The 22552-nt window shown below is 51.9% G+C and overlaps 5 protein-coding genes across 5 annotated transcripts in view; 2 read left to right on the top strand and 3 right to left on the bottom strand.

Annotated features, from left to right (window-relative positions):
- Positions 1-5869: 5869 nt before the first annotated feature.
- POSPLADRAFT_1046552 (hypothetical protein) lies at positions 5870-6405 on the top strand (the record flags this gene model as incomplete). Its single annotated transcript, XM_024479066.1, has 3 exons — positions 5870-5899; positions 5955-6171; positions 6230-6405. 3 exons carry the CDS (start codon positions 5870-5872, stop codon positions 6403-6405), a joined length of 423 nt encoding a protein of 140 aa, XP_024338930.1.
- Positions 6406-7963: 1558 nt separating this feature from the next.
- On the top strand, positions 7964-8222 carry POSPLADRAFT_1142451 (hypothetical protein; the record flags this gene model as incomplete). Its single annotated transcript, XM_024485426.1, has 2 exons — positions 7964-8096; positions 8137-8222. The coding sequence occupies 2 exons, from the start codon at positions 7964-7966 to the stop codon at positions 8220-8222; spliced, it is 219 nt and encodes a 72-aa protein (XP_024338929.1).
- Positions 8223-8683: 461 nt separating this feature from the next.
- On the bottom strand, positions 8684-9409 carry POSPLADRAFT_1056724 (hypothetical protein; the record flags this gene model as incomplete). Its single annotated transcript, XM_024480825.1, has 3 exons — positions 8684-9152; positions 9208-9276; positions 9324-9409. 3 exons carry the CDS (start codon positions 9407-9409, stop codon positions 8684-8686), a joined length of 624 nt encoding a protein of 207 aa, XP_024338928.1.
- A 2051-nt stretch (positions 9410-11460) lies between these two features.
- Positions 11461-13842, bottom strand: POSPLADRAFT_1143284 (hypothetical protein; the record flags this gene model as incomplete). Its single annotated transcript, XM_024485541.1, has 6 exons — positions 11461-11575; positions 11632-11707; positions 11843-12122; positions 12175-12191; positions 12758-13542; positions 13610-13842. The coding sequence occupies 6 exons, from the start codon at positions 13840-13842 to the stop codon at positions 11461-11463; spliced, it is 1506 nt and encodes a 501-aa protein (XP_024338927.1).
- Positions 13843-17370: 3528 nt separating this feature from the next.
- The window catches only part of POSPLADRAFT_1143311 (hypothetical protein), a gene marked incomplete at both ends in the record, with an annotated part of 9323 nt that continues 4141 nt past the window's right edge, over positions 17371-22552 (bottom strand). Inside the window, one exon of the mRNA XM_024485545.1 lies at positions 17371-18123. Within this exon, the coding sequence (XP_024338926.1) occupies positions 17371-18123 (753 nt within the window). The remainder of the gene's footprint in view (positions 18124-22552) is intronic.

The raw sequence follows: 22552 nt of genomic DNA, 5'->3' as shown, positions 1-22552 counted from the left end.
CCGGTCCGAAGTGGCCATTATGTTTCTCTTCATCTCCGCGTTCGGCATGACGTCACTCTACCGATGGACTTGGTATGTGCCCCTCGGTGAGGCAGCTTCTTGAGGAACAATGCAAAGCCCCTTGTACTAGTGTGCCACTTTCGATAGTCGTAGCGTCCTGTGTAGTATAAAATCTGTCGTACTTCTCTCTAAAAATATAAGATCCGGTTCCCCCCTCGAGTTCAGAGCTCATAAGTCGAGTTCGCCCTGCGTCTAAACCTCTAACTGCGTCACTTCGTCCCTCGCTGCGTAACCTCGAAACCTCGTCCACTGCGTTTACTCGTCGATACCGTCTCGACGAACCCTTCGACTTCGACTATTGTCGAAGAAACTGCGAACCGCGTCCTAGCTAAGTCCCCCCTATCGAATTGTCTCTTTCTTCTACGATTCTTCGAAGAGCTCTCCCGAGCTTCGATCGTCTCCACTAACCATCCACAGCCTCCGAGGAGCTTCGACGACGTGTCGAAGCCACCTCGTAGCTTCCCCATTGTTCGTAGCCTTTTCCGAAGGCGTTTCTCGTGTTCACTCGAACCGCGGGACACCTTGCTGCTAACTCCCCTCTCACTAGACTATAATCCGTCTCTCTAGTCCCTTTAGGTCGCACCCAGGTTTGGGGTTAGGGTTTCGTAGGTCGTATCAGCGTAATGAGTGCTTCTTTGTTCGGGGTTCCATCCACGTTGAAGACGGGGATGGGTCGGGGAAGGGGTTCTGTCCGAAGTCGATGTTCTCGGACAAATCTCGGGCTGATGAAGATTCCAGTTGCGCCGCTATCGATGAAAGCGCGCGCCTCGACGTCTTTTCGTCCCACAGTAATCGGAATGTGCAGAGCGCGTTCATTTCGGACTACTAGAATTACATGGGACAGTGAAACGGATACGGGCAGTGGTTGCGTCGGCTCACCCTGCCCCTTCAAAAATCCTCCATCATAAGTTCTTCATACAGCTCCCGCTTCTCGTCGGCGGAGAGTGCCTTGATTCTGGCATGGAAGTTGTCCTTCCCAGATCCTCCCTGGTTCGGCCTCCCACCCCCTTGTCATGCGGCTGCTTTCTTGCGGCAATCCTTGGTGCTGTGGCCCTTGATGTGGCAGTAGAAGCACAGGTTTCTGTCCCTGTGGAGCTTCCGGTCGGCCTCATTGAGAACGGCTCCTAGTTCCCACTTCCTTCCTCCCGATGTGGAGGCAAAGGTTGCCGCGACTGCAGCGGCGTCGATATCCATTGGCTCGCCGTAGTCCCTGGTGTCTGTGACGGTGAGGGCCCCTTGTTCGGCGGCGTCGGCGTTTCGGACTTCGTCGTACCAGGCTTTCATGGTGTTGGGTCGGTCTCTAGCGACCCTAGTTGCGAGAGAGACGTAGAGCTCCTTCGGAAGTCCCTTGACGAAGTTGGCGTGGAGAGTGTGATAGTCGTTCTCGGTGCAGTTGACGCCATTGACTTCGGCGTCCTTGAGCTGGGCTTTCGACGCTAGCTGCTCGAAGCGGGTGACGTAGTTTCCAAGGGAGAGCACCGTCTTCTTGTTCTTCTGTCGTTCGGGCAGCTTCATCAGGATTTGGTGCGCCTTGATTCGTGTTCCGTGCTCAGGAAACGCCTCCTCAAGGGCGGTGGCGAAAGCTGCCCAATCGGGATAGACCTGGACTCCTCCTGCCGACTTCTCGTAGTATGCGTCCGCCCACGTCTTCCCTAGGTCCTTCCTCATCAACGCTACAGTGAAGGCGATCTTTGCTTCATCGCTAAGTCTGGTGTTGTTGGTGGCGACGAAGTAGGAAAGGACGCATTGAAGGAAGCGTCTAAGATCCTCTGCCTTTCCGCTGAAGGGTTCCGGAGCGGGGATGTCGAGGCGGAGGGGTCGATTGGCGGTTGATTGTTGAAGTCGGTATGTATCGAGGACAGCCGCGATGCGCTGATCGATGTCTGCTTGAGTGAACGTCGTCATTGGAGGTTCAACCGGTGCGTTGGTTGGTGCAAATGAAACAGGTGGTGGTTCGGTGTCTGGAGCCTCGATGGGAACGTACTGAACGTCCGGGAGTTCGAACGGTTGTTCATTAACAGGTGACTGTAGGTTCTCTGTTATTTGTGCTGGCTCAACGCTGATTCGTAGGGTGGCGAATACGTCTTCTGGGTGAGCGGGAGGGTGTCTCTGGTAATAGCTGACAAGCTGTTGATGGGTGACGATCTGCGGGTTGGAACCTTCTGCGCGAACCCAGGAGCCGCCTCGAGGATAGATGGGAGTTCTTCTTGTAGTGGTGACGAAGCAACGGTCTGCTCGGTCATACTGAAGAAGGGGAGATCCTGCGAGGGCTGGTAGTCCCAGGGGAACCGGGTTTACTGCGTTGTTCGACGTGATGGTGGATGAGTTGTTCGACTAGGTGAGACTAGGAACGTAGCTTAGAAAGTTTGACCTTTTGATACAACGGTCTATACTCCTATATCGATGCCTGACTCGTAGACGACGAGCGAGGACTTATGGACAGTGCGTCGTCCTGAAGATCGAGCGAGGAGGTCGAGAATGACCACTACCCCAAGCGAAGAGGAGCAGAGACTTGAATGAATAACCAGGTCGAACTTAGAGTTCGGCCGACTAATGGTACAACTACTTATACAAGTACCGACTGCGCACGGACCATTGTGTCTATGTGGTCGTGTTAGTAAAGAAAGAAATGTAGTGGTATGATACCAGGCACGAAGTGCGCACGGACCCCATTATGTAAGCTACATAATGTTCAACCTGCGGGTGAGCGCTGAGACAGGCGCCAGTATGGGCGCTAGTAATACAAGGAATAGAACGGAAAGATAAATGTTTCAGTTAGTGAGACGAGCCTTGTGTTCCAGTATGAAACGAGCAGGTTCCCTACACAGAAGCAAGCACGCACATTGTTTTAACCTAGTGTTGACTAAATAATACTGGAGGGCTTCGACCACATGCAATTTCCTATGCATCACAGTTTTGGAACTCGGCAGTACAATATGCAGTGACACTTACTCATGCGCGCGTCTAGGCGTCTTCAGTCTATAGTAGACCAGCGTAATAGCGAGTAAAAGATCGATAGCGGCAGCGGAGCTCAAGCCGCAGCTCACAGTTATCTGCATTGAAGGAGGGTATGGAGAGTGGTCACCACCAAGACGGCCATGGACTCACGACTGGACTGGGATTTTGTCGAAACTGTGTAATAATGTCGAATTTGAACCTACATTGTGTAATTCAGGTACATCTTTTCTGGGAGATGTTCAGGCACTTGCATGAACATCACTGTGGCTATGCTCACCATCGTCAGTTGTGCTACATTTGAGATCAAAATAGCGAATTTACCGTAACCAAGTCCTGAGGCTCAAGGTGTATACAACCAATGGTCTTATCTGCCGTCATGTACACACCTATATGAGCAAGCAGGCCTACACCCTGCTCTTCATTTAAGAATGTTTCAGATTATGTATCAGGACTAACATACCATAATCATGCATAATGTCACCTTTTTCTGACTTACTGTCTTCCGCATGTCAGTCGGAAATAGGTCAAAATGCCAAGCACGGATAGACGTACAAATCCAAACTCGTCGAATGTAGAGACTGCCATAGTCCGGATGAATTTCGGTTTGAATCTGCTATTGTGATTCAAAACACCTTTGAACAATCCCCGCAAGCATCACCTATGAAGCACTACTTGTGAGTAACTCTCAAGAGGATTCAGGTGCATGGTCATGGACCTCAGTCGCGACTGCAGCCTGTATGAGCGTGATTTAGCCACCAAAATCAGGAGAATACGGCTTAACCTACGGCCAGACTCCAGAAGGCAGACAGAGTAAAGTTCTGGGTGATGGAGCAAGAATAAAGCTATACAGACCATACTATATGGATCATGCGTTCTAAATCCCCATGGTCAATAATTATATAGCAGTATATGGCGATAACACAGAGCACAGTGTGAATTGTATCGATAAGCCTGTGAAGTGGTTGGAAGTTCCAGCGAAAACAAAATTTAACACCACTAACCATACAACTCCAACAGTCCAACGGTGCAGCTTGTAATCATACGGGAAGTTCTGCCAATAATTGTAGATCTGAGAGGTCGCGGTGCCATATAAGCTGGATGGTGGTCAAGGATATCAGCCAACTGATACATTCGTGTACAGAGGGTCATTTACAATATTGCAATGCAGAATGTGCTCAGCAGGCTCCCCGAAAGATCTTCTGCCAATGCAGGCATAGCTAAATGAGCTGAAGATAGAAGGCAGGACCATAATAAGATCTCCTCGTGCGCATACCTATTTATGCGTAACTAGGCAATCATCACCACGTACGAAGTACTCTCACGGATACCGCACCTGTCAATGTAGAAGAAAATACATATAGATGAACATGCTCCCTGAGAAAGATGTTACCTTGATCACATATTGTTAGAAGATACACATAATATTTGAATTTCGACGCTCGCCCCCTGATGATATTGATTGTCGCGAGGGAAAGACAGATCAGGATCGTAACTTGCTCTAAGTGTATGCCGATGTATTTACTGATTATAACCAAAATATTGCAATAGGTTCCTTCAGGTGGTCCTGTACATTGTCGAGGTTCGAATGTGTCACATCTGGCAGAGGAGATGCTGAATGGGAAACAGTCACGGTCTGGCAATATCGAACGCACACGAAGGATCGACACTTATCCGCTCTTGCGCTCGCCGCTGGTATCAGTTAAACGAATGAGTCACACCTTTGTACTGCATCAGATATAGTACGATGTCAGTGTTCTAAGTAGTACTGTCAGCCCCGGAGAACGTCATGAGGGACTCGAGCAAAGTGAGGGATGCATAATGCTTGCATTGCAGTACCCTCAAGGCTTTCCAAAATGGAGCGCTTCTGCTTGGCCAGAACTTGATTGTCTCCAAGCTTATCATGGCATTTCGCCTCCCAATAGTAGCTAAGATCGGGGTATACCGGCAGGACGAGGCTGATGCACGCGGGTCATAGTTATGTACATACCGCAGGTTTAGTTCTTCAGGTATCAATACCGTCGTCACTCCTAGCAAGAGCGTAATACATCGAGACCAACGACATGAAATCACATTCTGAAGATTGGTCTCGCCTCAAAGCCGTTGTAAGGATGCTACAGTAAATCGACCTGTAGAGTTAGAAAGTCGTGGCAAGCGCGCGTTTCCCGATTCAGAGAGGAGCGCCCGCAATCTTCGCCCTTGGACTTCTGAACAGAGAAGTGCAGGGCTCGCAGTGAACCATCCAGCGTCGTCCGGGAACTCTGCAGCTGCAGCCGATCCTGTGATGCGCCTCAGCGCTCGCGCTCGCCTATAGATGCAAAGATGAAGGCCTATCAAGGTCAACAGGAGCAACAATCACCGGTGTGACGGACGTGGCTGCTATGACTGTACAGGAAATGGCGCAAATGGTACGCCTGTTGTGATCTCTTTGTCGTAACTGAAGCTGAGCAGTCTGTACACTCCGCAAGGATCACCTTGTTATACGCAGATCATTGCCGCTGGTGCTCCGATGGTGTGCGCGTAGACTGCGCGTCTTAGATGCACTTGACGCTGCCTTCTGACACTTGTTCTATCTGTCAGTCATAACGATTCATTTCCTAGGTGGAGACTGATCTTCCTCAGTCTGTCAGGAGACGTTCTCGTACGACAATACTCCATTCATGCAAGACCCGATCACCTAAGCGCAGCCCATCAACGTACATCTGTCAAGCGTCTTTGCGCGCGAGTGACGACAAGCCTGTCACCTACATCTTGGTTCCGTCAGCGTGAATGTACTGCAGTGTGACTCACCATACCAGGGTGTTGTACCTCACGAGTCTCATCAGTTTACTTGTCACAACGCTCAATTCACGCCATGCACGGCGGAAGGCTCTTACAGAGCAAAGTGAGCACTCTCCTTCTCGCTTTTGGATCAACGCTGATCCCCGTAATCCTGTCAGCCCTTGCCGAAGACGAATACCCTATCTGTTGCCTCTTCGAGCGTGATGCTGTATCCCTCACGCCCGAGACTGCCACATATACATCTCCGAAGCCGCAGCTGGGTAGGGGTCTGTTTGCCCGCCAGGAGGTGGGCGCCTCAGTGTCGGTGTCCCCTACGGCCCATCAGCTCTCGTGGTGTTTCACCAGGTGCACTGTCTGGCGCGGGTCTGCGATATGGTGAGCACACAGCGGAACACGGAACACATGCATTACTGCTTAAAAATGCCTGCCCCAGACGATCCTATGCGATGTGAACCTCATGCTCCAGGCGGTTATCCTGGTCCTGGGTGTGTGAAGCGGAGATCGATCTATTGTATCAATGACTTTGATCACGATGCTGTGACTCAAGACATTTTCAGATGCTTTATCAGGTCCCCATGGGATGTGCAATTGAACTCTATGGCAATTTAGAAGTTCGGATCAACTCGGTGGTGCTGATAGCTGTGATCATGGTGAGGCTATCGTCGGTCTACCACAATATAGCTCCAGATGTTCAATGATCAGTAAGGGTCGCTCAGGACATATACTTCTCGAGGCAGAGCTTGCAACATGTCACGACTTTGGAGGTCATCCGGGGTCGCGATCAGTCGCACTCAACATAACGCGTGCGTGGCTCAAAGGAGCTGACGGGCGCCCTAGAGATGACCGATTGGCATGAGATAGATAGTTCTGGTCTCATCGCTAGATACAAGAGACGCTGATATTGCGCTACTGGTACTGTAGAACGAAAGCAGGCGGTGGTGTGTGCGTTCTATCTGTCAATCAAGCCTAACCCTAATTTCAAGTGGTTTGCATCACAGAATGTTTCAATTTGTCGAATTGAGGTTCACCACTCTCAAGGCGGTATATTCATGAACCTATCTTGCGACAGGTTGCAGATGATGTGAAACAATGTCTTCCCCTTGACGAGATTATCGCGGAAGGTGACAGCCACTTTCTTTTACATTTTGTCGGCAGGATGCAGTCTATCAGGTAAGATCATGTTTCATTCACATCCGTGATGTCCACCATTTACGACTTCAGCTTTCCGCTTACGTTGGTATATATTTCATAACATACATGCCGATACCGCTGCGCGGTATCATATGGCAGATGCAGGGCAATACACGACTTAACATCATACTGAGCACCCAAAGAGCGCCTATGAATGGCTTCTGAGGTCTGGTGACTGAAACTTGGGCGCAGTCGCCTTCAAATGAGGGGGTCTACCGCGCAACACACGTTAGTCCTACCGAATGGCTCAAAGCTCCTGTTGCAGAATTGTTCGATGCTGTTAGTGTAGGTATCGCCGTTATCGAGTGTCAAGACGACAACGTACAACTATAGCGCGGAACATGAGCAATCTGCGGCAGCACGAGTTTCGACTCTCAATTGTTCCCGAAGTCAACGCTCTCCATAATTATACTCACCTTCCTTGCGGCGCTTGCTACGGTATGTATAGCGCATCCGTTTAGTTTTACTCTTGTTGATAGGACGAGTACACAGGGCGCGGTAACCGCGGCTCATCTAGCCAATGTGAAACACTCCTATGGTGACTACATCGCTGGGGCGGGGTCCGCATAGACACCTGTGGGAACGGCCTTCCTGCTGCCGTCCCGAGAGCCTTGCAAACATCTCCAATTGTCGTTCCATACAGCTTCCTTGTTTAGTATTGCGTTGTGCGGAGCACAGAGTATGGCCATGGTCATTGCTGGTCGCGTTATGTAGCGGTCGTCTCATTATTAAGTTACGCATTTGTCGTGTCTGTTTGCGAGCTGCGTGATGCGTTGGCCCACAGGGTATCCTGGCACTGACAGATATCATCTTGTCAGATCTTGTACCACAAAGTGTGGGTGGCGCATACTAGGGAGTGACCAGACCCATTTGGTTCATTTCGTCCACCATGGGCCAGCTGTGGCGAGTGCGCGCAGCCGTTTCATATGTGTGCGAAACATTAACTTCTCATTCAGGCAGGTGCATTTGCCCAACGATGCGACTTCATATAGCGCGGTCTGTTCTGTGCGTTGTTGAAGCACGCGGTCAGGAACGAGCTCGCAAGCTCGGGTGCGCGAGTAGCCGGGGGCCGGAGGCCCCTATCATAGTATATAACGACCCCGCGCGATGTACGTACCGCACGCGATTGTCCCTTACGGGCATCGCTAGCTCGTGGACAAACGCGCTCGCCGCGCCGTCGCACCGGTTGTTCCAACATGCGTAGCAAGTTCAATTATCTATCTCGCTTTAACTAACTCCCGCATCACAGAGTTATGGACCTGCCGTTCATGGGCATCTCCATGCTCTGTTGCATTTCATTCCTGGCCGAGGAGGCCGTCCTTGGCATTTTGACGAAGTCGATCGTTGCTGCAAGAAGTATAGGCGAACGAGATGTTTTTCCGTGGGCCGGGTTGTTCGACTTCAGCCTGACGATTGACCAATGACTGCAGAAAGAACGGTCTATGATATCATGGCGGTTAGCACTATGCTGTGGCGACTGGTACTCTGCAGGAGATTAGCCATGAAATAATATACTATTGCTCATGAAATTAAAGAGAGTGGACCATAACGACCCGCAGCCATCAAGTTGGAACGATTAAAACAAAGAAAGGCAGGATGTAGTAGATGATGAAAAAAGGGAATTCAATGTTGTCCAACAAGCGAACCGTATCGGGCGTGATACCAAGGGAGTACAACGTTCGCCATGTCAGCATACCTAGTGTTTCCTACCCTTGCTCTTTTTTGTCGGAGATACGGCTTCTTGAGTGGCTGACGGAAGACGCGCCGCTTTCTCTTTGAGGCGCGCAGACTTGCACTGTTGTCCAGGCCTCAACTGCGGAATGAGAGGTCGAGACATCAGTTGGCGGGTCTCTGCTGAAGAGGGCATCGTCACGGCCCTCCGCCTCGGCGCCGACGGACCGGCTAATGTTGGATTTTGTGGCTGGCTACCTTTCCGTGCAGAAGATGGTTTTCCGCCCGATCTGGGAGTCCTGGGAGCCTTCCTGGATGAGGGTGACGCGATCCCGCGGGGCTTTGGCTGTCGTGCTCGTTCCTTCTTAGGTATTTGAGGAGAGGAATCAGGCGTTACAGGTCGCGCAGGCAACGGACTAGAAGGGAACTCTGTCTGGAGGGTGTGGGGTGCCGCCGACCACGGAGTTTCTACCGGCCATTCAGTAAGAGGAGGCCTAATGACAAAATTGAGCTTCGGAGCGGCCATCGAGAATAATGGTAGGCACGCACGAGGGGAGGTGGTAGTATGGGGTGGGTGAGCGATTGCGGCCCGGAAAATGATTGTCTACCCAATCCGCTCTGATTTCATGGTTAGCTACAACCGAAGAAGTGATTTAACAGCGTACATTGTTCCAGTCCAGCTTCGCCCCAGCACTGGAGGACCAGGGGGCGGACGAGGGTTGGTATCCGAAAAGGATGGTGGGGGGTCCATCGTTCTCATAAAGACTGACCGAGGAATATGGAACGAAGAGAAGTTGACGGTGTTGGAGGCTATCAGCCTCTGTTATATACCCATATTACGAACCGGCCACACTGGAGAACAACGAGCCACCGTAATCGAGGGGAGCGGAAGACGCCAGGAAGCCACCGAGTTTCCAGATACTACTCTTTGTTCCTTTAACGACCCGTGGCGAGAACAAGGACAATCTCCGAATTGAGTAGTGATGGCGTCATTACCGTTATGTTCCACTAGGAACCGCTGAAGAACGCCGTTCTTGAGGTGCCTGAAGAGTCGGGCTCCTGCTGCAGCCGTGGAGTTCGGCTTTGTTTTGGTAAGGTTGATGTCCTCGATGCGCCCTTTGATTACGATACGTAACTTGGATGAACGCCACATCAGTCGCCACATGTCCGATATTACTTATACCTGGCACACTAGTCATGTAGGCTAGGGAATTTTGTGACCCGTGTCACACGGGATGATTCAAGAGTGATTGAGTCCAGCTGCCTTGGTCGGGTGCAGAGAGTGCGCCTCCCAATGTAATACGCCGCCATGATACAGACGGCGGGATGCAGAATGCGTGTCTTGAAAAACATGTTGGCGCGCGCGGGGACTGTATGAAGCAACATGACCGCTTTGTATGACAACATAGGCCACGATCCAGATTGCTGAGCCTGAACGATGCCCGATGGCGCAGAGACCAAGCCTTTCAAGTGCGGAATCTGTCGGGTAAGCGCATCAGCCATCGGTGACGCGTTGTTGCCCTCGATTTTCAAGAAAGTATTCCAAGCTCGTATTTTGGGAAAGCCAGCAAGGAGAAACATGGGGCAAGTCATCATAGTGGTAAAGAGTCGAGAGGCTATCGCATACAAGCGCCCATATGGCGTCCTAACGAGGAACATATTAGTATCGCACCTACGTACAAATGACAATACCAATAGCTACAACAATCACACCTAGTCATAGTGGAATAGGCATACTGTATAACAGCTGAGTAAATATATGTGCTGCTGCTCCAGCATACAGAGAGCAGGACGCTCTGCAGTCTCATGACGGTGAATGGTGAGATCGGCGCCTCTGCCGCGCCGTACTTCGCCCCGGCTCTGCACTAGGCGCGATGCCGTACTCAGACGCCAGCTCAACAGCCACTCCACAACATGTCCAGAGGCCATCCGGAGACAGCCGAGTAATACTGACGCGATCGAGACAAATTTCTCGAAGCGCGCGCGTATGTTCCCCGCTTCACAGTGCGCGCTCCCACTTGAAGCTTGACCTGGCAGCATAGGCACTATAAGCCTTAGTGATACCACAATTACTCACAGGTATATACTGTGCAGGCATCATGCCTGGCGGGAGGCCGAAGTCTCAAGTGACGGTATGAGGCCAGTACATCGAACGTACTGGTATTCGACTTAGGACATCTTTGCCTCGGAAGAAGGGGGTATAGCACACCGAGAATCCCACACGGTACGGATCGCTACATCCTGAGAGACAAATGCAACGACAGCACAGCTTTAGTTCTGTCTTATACAGGATCGTTGTCTGCGGCGTCCTTCCCGCGACGTCGGACCCTAGTCAAACAGCAATAACCAACCAGCTGTGTACGGTTGGGGCTTATGTGCTAAAGAGACGAGACACAGAAAATGTCGAAGACTGCGCATCATAGCAAGGTGCGCTACTCCACTCCTTTTGTCTCTATCTTTGTTGTCGCTTTGGACCAAAAAGCATCCTTTCCCTCCATATTTGTGCAGTCTCTGCGATGTATGATCGTAGACATGCACCCCTGAGACGGTTATCTCTCCAAGCCCCTATGTTTGCGTGTCGAAGACGATGCATAGCTCGGCAGAATGGCGTAAGTGTGAGGGTTGCATGAGGAACACCAAGTGACGGTGCAAACATACGAGCTGCTTAGATGACGGGCTAGTCGCCCAACGAGAGGGGATACGACTAGGTCGAGATGGGCCACAGTGTTGCACGTCAGGCCTTGTCGGGCTGCTCTTTGGCTGAGCGATGTCATTGCGGCTTTTTTGGCGTATCGAGCCGCGTCACGTCCGTTCCACCTTCGCTGGCCCTCGCTGTATTAGATTTTCCTCGTTCTCATCCCGTTTTCTCTTCGTCTTCTCTGTGGTGATAGTTTTCTCCTCGTATGCAGTGGGTTGCCTGACAAATTAACGCTGATCAACGATAGGGCTCTTCGAGCAGAAGAGGACGCTCACCCCTCACCGCCTACGGACCCATTCGATGGCTGCAGCACAGACTGCTCCGTCTCAGCCTTACTGTCAGGCTTTGACACTGTTGCTGTGGTTAGCATTAGTCCATTGCGTGATGCTATATTGCGCTGAAGGCACGTGTAGATTGTTAGGTATCTGCATCTGCACGACGAATGTGAAGATGGTGATGCCGATTTGGCTGGCTATCTGAAGCCACTCGTACCGTCTTCTCTCTGACGTTCATTCGACGGGACAGGGGTAAGCTTTTCTTTCTCGAGCGATCGTTGGCTGCGCCGAGTGCCCTCCTGTCTTGGCGTGATTTTGCGCCCAGCTGGTCGGCTGAGAATCTTCACAATTGTGGACAAAAAGTCCACCGTTATAGTGTCATTTAGTGCTGCAAGCCTTGAGTTGCCTGCCATTGTGCCACTCGATGGCAGTCGGCGCGCCACTCCCTGCATCGCAACCAGGCTTTGAGCAGCAAGCTGCTCATCCACATTCTGTCTCGTATATCAGCCTCATAGGCATCTCGAGATTACTCGCATCACATACTAAGCCTGCTAAAAACTCTGTAGCTGCCGTCAGTCACGGCGTGTTGGACACGTTTGGTAGCCATTGTGAAGACTGTTGATGAGTTGTGGCGGTGTGGGTAAGGTGGATGTTTGGTAGAAATTGGAGAATGTACTCCGCAGTGCGGTGGTCCAGTATGAGGAGTTCGTGGCTGAGATGCTGCAGCGGGCAACGGTCTTATACAGCGCACACGTAAGTCACGGCTGCGACTATCCGTGGCTACGAATCCTTTGTGCCGTATGCTTTGTATCGAATCTTGGACGTTATCATTATCCCCTAGTTCTACGTCTGTCTCAGTGGCGAAATACCATGTATGCTGGCCGTCTCCCCACTCGATCTGTCAGACGCATTCGCGAGCAAGCATTCTGCATATCCTGCTAAGAGCGGGGAATATTCAAGCGGCAGCTTCACATTGTTGACCACGCTTAGGCGTGTACATTGTGATACTATTGTTATAACAACAAATTTCGTGAACCGGAACGACCAGAATATAAATGCTTATGAAATGGTGGAAGCACCGAGATCTGGTAGGCAGATGCACGAGCAATTCAGCGTCAATCCTCACTCGCGTCCCGAAACCATCCCAACAGCTCCGCGCGTTCCACATCACCAATACAAGGATTATTTGGGTTCTTCAGATGGCGCTCCAACGCGTCCTTCCGACTGAACACCTTCGCGCAACCACCGGTCATCCGTCGATCTGAGCTCAACCCGAACGCCATCTCGACCGGGATTCCACAGCACCTCCATTTCTCCTGCTTTCTGTGGGTCTTCTTGTGCCTCCTCATCGCGCCCTTCGTCAGCACCTTCCCGCACCCTTCGACCGTGCACAGGACCAATTTAGGCACATGCGTAGCCCGTGGTTCTGGTATGGCGGCGCCGAGTCCAATTTGGACGTTGCGTCTGCGGACGCGAATGGGCGAGCGCCGTGCCTTGGATCTGCGCGTCTGGGAAGTCGATGGCGAGGACGTTGAGGTGAGACTAGATGATGACGGGCGAGAGAGATGGTAATAGACACTGCGGTTCTTGCGAGACGTGCTAGCCGGCGATGGATCTCTTGTAGACAGAGAGCACGTAGCTTCGTCGTCGCTACACCAAGAGGACGTGGTCGCGTACGGGGATGGGGAAGGCGTGTACCCGGATAGAGTGGCATCTGAGCACGTCGAGACGCTCGACAGCGTGCCGGGAGAGTTAGCAGCGTGAGCGGAATTATCCAGCGCCGATGCGATCTCGTAGCTCCTCGAATGAGCTATGAGCGTTGGGTCGATGGGAGGGCTGAGCAGGCATTCTGCTGCAGCCATGGCGTGTTCCGACGCGTGTTTCGACGCGAAGAGCATCCCATCGTACCCGCTACAAGGTACACTGCTGACGACGGTAGGTTGGTGAGAAAACGAAACTTGATAGATGAACTGCTCACGAGTCGATGTCTGAATACCAGTATGTGTACATGTCGGAGGAGGAGCGCATGACATCAGTGTACGAGCTCGCGCCCGTCCATAAAGTAGAGAAGCTACCGACAGATTGTTCGGCCTGTGAGGGTGAAGCTGAATCTAAGCGCATAGCCTGTCCAAATAAAAGCGTGATGCCAGACGCATCAATAGAACCGTCGAGAGGATATGTAGTGAAGGAGGTAGTAGGATTGTATGACATCTCAGCGAGGGGCGAGTGGCGTGTCGCGGAAGAGACAAGACCAGAGTGCTGGGGGCATACCCGAGGGGTGCCCAGCCATGTCTTATATCCTGATGGTGCCCCGACATTGTGCAGCAGGGCAGTATGCTCGCCGCCTCTCGCCACTGTTCTTGCGTCCTAATTGGGAGCCTGGGATGGGAACGTTTCGGTATAAGAACATCGTGGCAGGTGAAGTGGTGGGTAATTTGAAAATGGGCACGTGGCAGCGCCTGCCGTGCCGTGCTCCGCCCGGTAGTCTTTGAGCGCTCGTTTGTTCGTAACCTTACGGAACTCATCAACATTTCCTAGCTTTTGGTGACGCGGTATGCCGCCTACATCCTCCAGGCATCTTTGCGCCTGACGGTGAGTATCTGCCTCAAGTAGGAAAGTAAGAGAGTGTCCTGCCGTCCATTAAGGGCGTCCGGAAGTAACGCGTTTAGAAGTTGAGTACGGTCCTAACCAGGCAGAAATTTTGATCGAGCTCGAGGTGAAACATGGAATGGTGTATAAGGCCACACGGTCTTCAAATACAAAGGTGTGGGTCTCTCCGTTATCATACCCCTGTCTGTGCGGAGACTGCATGTCGAGGCAGCCATCGCCTTCTACCCACCGGCGCTGCCTGCACGTTCACATGGCCTCGTAGAGGAGCACATATCGTTATTTCTTCTGATTTTATCTTTGAGAGGTGTTTCATTTGTAGAGCACCTCCGAGCGCCATCCGAACGGCATGATGGCTACAGGTTGTGGATGGCGATGGCTTACTCAGCAAGTCACGGCTCACGAGGATAACTCACGCTCTGACAGGACAATAACAAAACATACCAAAGTACAGACAACGAGGCTTTTGCCTCGCGCGACCTCTGGTTGGTATATACATCGTACAATATGATTGAACAGGCGACCGCGATGTTTAATTACAGAATCTAGGACACAAGAGGACAGGCAAAGGTACGTGCTATCCAAGTGGATACAGCACACTCACAGCGATGGTGCCATACAAGGCTGAGCTCAATAGATAGCAACAGAATCCCCATAGCGGGAATACGAAGCAAGGAAGCAACGGGGAGGATATAAATCAGTGTGTATGAACATGCTCGAATCGTATTTCCATTGTAATCTCCTGCAGGTGACCAACCACCTGCCTCCACTCTTGCTCGCCTTTCCACCACTGTCCTACGCGCAGTTCGGCTTGTCGTCCATATGCTGCTTTACTGCGTCACGCCTCGTATATCCGCTCCCGCAGCGATGGCAAGGGTACATGATGCCATTCCATCCAAAGCATCGCTTGCTTATATCTATATGCCGCAGGCAATCGTGATAGCGTTGGAAGATTCTGGCAGGACAGTGTGGGCAAGCATAGCGCCCGTCTGTGGTCTTCAGCGGCACAAGACTTGGAGCAGGCTTGAGAACCGCCGCTGCTGTTGCCTTGCCCTTGCCTGGGACGCTGGTTGACGAGCGTGCGCGTTTAGGTGGGCGGATGGAGTGGTTGGAAACGACAGGCACCATGGGGGGTGCGGGCTCGATCCTCTTGCGCTTGCGAGTACTGCGCCGCAAGGAATGTTTCGCATTCACCCCCGTCGATTCAACTTGATGCACTGTTGCTTTCGGGGCTTTGTGCAACGTCGTCGAGCTGGGGCGAGACTGAGACAATGACCTGTCTGAAAGAGGGGTCGCCAGAGGCGGTGTGGCTAAAGGCAGGACATTGCTAATAGAATTCTTGTCGTCACAGCTAGCCTCGCTCTCATCAGCAGCTTCAGTGACATCCTGCCCATAGCAGTCGTTTTGATCCGCCTCGTTTTTGACTGAGGTGTCGTAGATGTGATGGTCGTATGTAGTTGTTGTTTGTTCCTGATCTACCTCGTGTAAATCAGGAGCAACGACGCTAGATACGGGTTGTGTATCTAGGCCACGTGACGAAGTGTTGGTTGCATTGTGACGACTGCATGCATCCTTGAAGTCGGTATCTTCACTGGCTTCCCGATCAGATGGTGTCGCGACTGTCCCAGGGAGGCCCGAACCGATTGGGCTTGCTGAGGCGATGTCAACAGCCGGCCCATTTGAAGTTGGCCCCGACAAGATGTCAAGAGCAGATGGGGACTTTGCAACTGTGTGGACGTTGCTGAGGAATGCTTCTGCGGGGTCTACCCAAGCGGAGAAGGCGGCGGCAGCGGTAGGCTACATAGGTCGAGTGTGAGTATTATGCGACTTGCCAATAGAAGACAGAATTGGGACCTTGGGCGAGTCATCGCTGTCACCCACCAACTCCAGGGGTTCATTCTGGCATCTCAATGCCCTCCAGATTGGCAACAGCTACAGTGGTACTTGGCCTCCCAAGGAGTCCGCGCGGAAATCTGAATCTGAATCAGGCTCAGACGAGAGCTGAGATACATCGATAAAGTCAGAGAGGTCGAGAGTACAAGTTGTCATGTTGGTATAGCAGAGTGGAATGAAGGGAGAGGGGAGAGCAGAGATTGAGCGGGGGCATCACCCTGTTCATTATAAATAATTGTAAGCGCGGAGATTGGCACCGGAATGCTTAAAGTGAGCTTCTCATGACGAATGCGTGCTTCGAAAGCTGATGAGAGACAGCGAGCAGGATGATTCTAGTAATTTGCCAAGCCTTCGTCCCCATTGTTCTGACTATGCAAAGTACAAGGCACTCCCATTTTCGGCGTTGCGCTCTCACTGACGCAGGTCATTTCGATTTGCAGGGCGTATCCATTCAATCTGGCACGGTTTGAACGGGCAAAATAGTGACCCAGGTCTGCTAAGGAGAACACATATCCTTGAAGGCGTCGCACCGAATCGCTTTCTACCATGGGGCTGCTTGGAGTGAAACAAGGGAGAATAAGATGCGCTGCGCCAAGACGATGGTACGCAAAGATGCAAGTTGACAGGATGAGTGTCGCGGATTGGTGTCGGATGATGGCGGAGGGGAAGGAGTACCTATTTCTCCTGTTACATGCGCTATTTAATACTGCAGCCCTTTGCCTCTCCTGCATCAACAAAATGGTTCACCATGCATTGTCATACCCTGAAATCACGATTTCAATCAATGACCGAATCTCCACTGCGACAGTATAGCACCTCTTGGGAGACACCGGCGACTGAGAATGACGATTGGATGTGGGTTTGGCCAGACTGATTATCTGCCAATAGTTCCACATGAAAGCGTGTCATGTTCTGCCATAGAATAATCGTGGGCAAGTCCGGCATGGCTGCATCGCTGACTTACTTTGAATGAGAAACTGTTATCTGGATGTCATGGATTGCGACGGCAGAAAACGTGATAGACGCCGATAGGGTACAGTCGAAGGTGTCGTTACCGAGAACGAGTTCGTAGCAAAAAAGAGGTACGCTGGAGGGATGAACGAAACATTAATTCTCTAGAATAAATAATAATATCACGCAAACTGACCAGGGAATTTGCGATTGATATATATACAAAACAGAGAAGAAACAGGACATGAGCAATATCGAGAGCTGCGATCAGAAGTGAACATCATCTTACTACTGACTCGCATCCTCGAGCCATCCCAGCGCATCCGCCACATCCACATCACCCACGCACTCCTTCGACTCGCTATTCAGGTGACGCACCAGTGCGTCCTTCCGACTGCAATGCGTCCCGCATCCACCAACCATCCATCGACCCTTGTGCTCATACGGCTCTGCACTCGCCGGAATGCCGTACTTTGAAGCCAGCTGGACAGGCACTCCGCAGCATGACCACTTTCCTGGCAGCCCATGTGTCTCTACGTGCCGCTTCATCGAGGTCTTCAACAAGACCAGAGCGCACGACTTGCATTTCACCATGCCAGGTTCATCCATGTCCTCGGGCTCAGGGACCTTGCCGTCGACCTGCACATTGCGTCTGCGGGTATGGCGTGGAGAGCGACGGGTATTGGAGCTACCCGTACGAGGGGATGGTGATGAAGAGTCGCTCGCTGATACCGAGCATGAAGACCTTGCACGATTGCGGCGGTAGGGATGATGGCAGTGTTCACGAGACTGCACGGAAGAGCGGATGGGCAGCGACAGAGAACGCGACGACCCAGCTTCACTGGCGCTATCAGTGTTGCCTGGTGAGGATGTGATCGAGTCTGGTGAGGAGGAAGGGGTACATGGCAATGGAGGAAACACTGGAGACGATGAAAGAGCCGAGTTCGCCGCAGCCGCGGGAGTGTGCCTGGAGTGAGTGGGATCGCCCAGCGCGGAGGCAATCTCGTAGGTGCTCGGATGAGCAAGTAGAATGGGGTCGATCTCCGGATCAAATGTAGCGCATTCGATTCCAGTCGTGTTGTCGGCGTCGTATCCTGGAATCAGGAGCATCCCATTATGAGGTGCAGTGCTAACGAAGTCAAGGCCGTGTTAGCGAGGAGTGCCAGCAAAAAAAGTAGGAAACTCACGAGCAAATGTGTGAATACCAGACAGAGTCGTGGGCCTCGCGAGTACCGAGTGGGCTCTCCGCATAGAAGCACGAAGGCGCTTCCGATGGCTCTGCCGACCATAGAGCAGAAACAGACTGCCCAGCCTGGGTGTGTGCGCATGAGTCTAAACATAGAGACTGTTCGAAGGTCGAGGAAAGTCCCCATACATCGAGGGGATCGTCGAGAGGATATGTAGTGAAGGAAGTAATAGGATTGTATGACATCTCCACGAGGGGCGAGTGGCGTGTCGTGAATTGGAAAAGAGCAAGGTGCTGGGGGCATCTCCGAGGGGTGCCCAGCCATGTCTTATATCCTGATGGTGCCCCGACATTGTGCAGCAGGGCAGTATGGTCGCCGCCTCTCGCCGCTGTTCTTGCGTCCTAATTGGGAGCCTGGGATGGGAACGTTTCGGTATAAGAACATCGTGGCAGGTGAAGTGGTGGACAATTTGAAAATGGGCACGTGGCGGCGCCTACCGTGCCGTGGTCTCCGAGTACTTATTCGTACTGCGTTTTGGCGATTACCATTGAGACGATAGACTTATGGAATTTCCGGGCATTAAACAAACCTATGATACAGCGATCACTCGTTACCATGGAGCAGTGGTGGTCTGGGAGGAATATGCAGTACTGCAGGCATGTAAAAACCATGTTTTACACAATACGCTGAATAGTTAGCAGACGAAGAGGAACCCAATTACTGAGACGATATCGTGGTTCATGTAGCCAGCAGTTGAGCCGTCGTTGATGATAAAGGTGACCTTTTGAGCTCTTTTTTAAGCTTCATCTTGAATGGCTGACAACCCATGCTACTACACCTACGTCATGCTCAGGCTCGAAAGACCATGGGGCACTTCCTAGAGGTCAGGAGCCTGCCATATACACCCAGGCGGATAGCGCATAGTAGGTCCATAACGCAGCAGGAGTGGATGAGCGTTGCACGGCTATCTTTTATACTGAGCAGGCTGTCGATGTATTCCAGCACGGCATTTCAGCAGTCATAAGTCCTATAGTGTGGCACTTGAAATGTGAACAAAGAGCGTCATTGAGGTTCACGTATGCGCACGTAGAAATCCGCTTCGCAGCATGTGGCTGCTGCAGAACCAGACAACAAACTGGTCGTGCACAAAGGTTTGCGATGTCATCTCGCTGGTCCCGTCGAAGCGCGATCGCGCAGCAACGAGATCGACGTCTCATGGCGTAGTCTCTAAGACTGCGCCGCAGATACAGCGAGTGTTGAAACGCGCAGACCCGCGTGGTCAGGAACGAGCTCGCAAGCTTGGGCGCGCGAGTAGCCAGGGGCCGGAGGCCCCTATCGTAGTATATAACGACCCCGCGCGATGTACGTACCGCACGCGATTGTCCCTTACAGGCATCGCTACGCCCGTGGACAAACGCGCTCGCCGCGCCGTCGCACCGTTGTTCCAACAGCGAGCTGACGCTAATGGTCTTCGCCTCAGCCATCACGGCAGCGGGTCCTAGCAGAGCCTCAAGCGAGAGACGATCCAGCAATAAAGATGAGAACACTGGTCCATAATTAGACGTCAAAAATGAGGTACACGCGTGGTCCAGATATTCCGCGGAACCTTCCCTGTTCGCCGTAGATACACGAAGCAGCGGTACATATCATCTTTGGCTCAAGCACCAGCGACAGCGATGATGATGTATCACGTACCTGGGTGCAATGCCATCTCACACTGAGGATCTCGGCATCGCTGTCTACTCTTTCCAGATGTCATAAAGTGACGAACCGACTGACAGAGCGTATACTAGTCGCTTGGATTGACATTTCCGAAACCGTCCAACAGAAGATGAACGGCTTTCCGTCAACGATCACGGTGAGGGCGGCGATTGATGCATCGGCGCGGTGAAGTCTGGACAGGTCAACTGAGATCTACCTCTGTGTCATGGACATACCACTCGAAAGCTAGTGTTCTATCCGTGCTGAAAGAAGAGTGCGAAGTCCTGACTGAAGCTGGCTATGGGCCATCCGGAGACAGCCGGGTGGATCTGACGTGATCGAGATGCATCCGGCGCGTCAACATGTGTTCGTAGCCCGCTCGAATATACGTACTCCTCAACAGTGCACACCCACACTTGACCTGGCAGCATAGGCATTATAAGAATTAGCACAAGCACTCATAGACATGTACTGTCCAGGCGTCGTGCCTAGCGAGAGGCTGAAGTGACGGTATGAGGCTAGTATATAAGACGTACTGTAATTTGACTTACGACTTCCAGTTCTTCGACTCCGAACAGGAGCGTATAGTTTTGATAGGAACCCCATGTTGTCCTGGAAGAGACAGCAGCAAAAGTACAGTTCTATTTGTATTGTATACGGTATAATTTAGCGGTGATGTCGTACCCGCTACATCGGACCCAGTTCAACGACAACAACAACTAGTTGTGTATGACCGCAGCTTATGGGTCGAAGGAAAGAAACGCACAAAACAAATCGAGGATCGCGAGTCATACAAAGGTGCGTTATGACATTCTCTCCGTCTCCATCGTTATCGTGGCTTTGGGCCGAAAGGCATCCTTTCTCTCCATATTGCTGCAGTCTCTTCGCCGTATGGTCGTATACATGCCCCCGTAGGACATATTTTCGTCTCCAAGCTCCTGATTCTGTGCATCGAATACGACAATGCATAGCTCTGCAGGATGGCGTAAGTGGGAAGGTTACATGGGGAACACAGAGTGACGGTGCAAACATACGAGGTGCTTAGATGACTAGGTAGAAGATGGGCATGGTCTCCAAATGAGGTGTGAGACAACGTGCGGAACGGCCACAGTGGGCAGTGGGTGCTCATGGCGCCTGCTGACGCTGGAACAGGTTTAGGCGGCGGTGAAGCGGCAGGTCATGCCCTCCAATGTGAAACATCAGGCTGCTCGTCGGCTGAGAGATCTTATTGCGCTTTGTTGGCACGTCGAGCGGTGTCACGTCCGTTGCTTCTTCGTAGCTCCTCGCTGTATGGGATGCTCCTTGTTCTCATCTCGCTTTCTTTTTGTCTTCTCCGTGGAGATAGATTTTCCCCCGGATGACGTGGCTTGTCTGATAGATTGAAATGAATCAGCGATGGGGCTCTTCGAGCAGAAATCGTAACAAGAGAGGTCACATCGACTCACCCTTCGGCACCTATGGACCCATTTGATGGTTGAAGCACGGACTGCTCCATCTCAGCCTTGCTATCGGGCTTCGAGCCTGGTTATATGAATTCCATCAGTCGACTGCATGTCGCTATACTGGACTACACTCGCACCGTCTGCTTTCTCTGTCTCATTTGATTGAACAGAGGAATGGCTCTCCTTCTCGAGCAGCCGCTTGCTCCGCCTGGCGCCCTCCGGTCTAGCCGTTATCTTGCGACGAGCTGGTCGAGTTGGCCTCTTCACAGCCGCCGCCGATATGCTCACAGTTGAAGCAGGCGCTGGTGCTACCAACCCTGAGCTGACCGCTATTGTGCCACTGGATGACAGTGGCCACGACAAGCGGCGCAGCGCGGTGAAGATTTGAGCAGCAAGCTGCTCGTTCGTACTCTGCTCCCGGGAGTAAGTCCCTAGACATCGCGAGTGCTACTCGCATCACATACCAGGCTCACAGCGAGGTCTGTGGCCGCCGCCGGTGACGATTCTGGCAGGTATGGCATGCTGGACGCCACAGTTGCGAAGATGGTGAGTGTAGTGGCCATTATGAGAACCTGTCGATGAGCTGTGGCGGTGTGGGTAAGGTGGGTGCTTGATGGGGGTCAAAGGATGTGCTCGGCAGTGTGGTGGTCGAGTATGAGGAGATCGTGGCTGAGATGCCGATGCGATCAGTGGTCTTATACTGTGCGCGCGCAGGTCACGGGGTGGTGACTCGTGGCCACAAGTCCTTTGTGCCATTCGCGTTGTATCCTATCTTGATCGTCGTCATTGTACTCTTGTTCCACGTTTGTATCAGTGGCATATACGTTTATGTTGTCCCCACTCGATAAGCTAGACATTTTCGCGAGCAAGCATTCTGCACATCCTGCTATGAGGGAATGCTCAAAGGGGCAGCTTCACATTGTACATTATAATGCTATTGCTATAAACGTGTCGTCTCTGTACTCCAGCATGAAGCAAGCGCGAGATCCGAATAGAAATACATAGGAAATGGCAGAAGCACTGAGGATCCGGCAGACCAATACATGAGCAATCCAGCGTCACTCCTCGCTCGCGTCCTCAAACCATCCCAGTAGCTCTGCTCGCTCCACATCACCAATACATGGATTATTGGGGTTCTTC

The sequence above is a fragment of the Postia placenta genome (genome assembly GCF_002117355.1).
Source record: "Postia placenta MAD-698-R-SB12 unplaced genomic scaffold POSPLAscaffold_7, whole genome shotgun sequence".
Taxonomy (NCBI): domain Eukaryota; kingdom Fungi; phylum Basidiomycota; class Agaricomycetes; order Polyporales; family Adustoporiaceae; genus Rhodonia; species Rhodonia placenta.
This window is presented reverse-complemented; position numbering and strand designations above follow the sequence as displayed.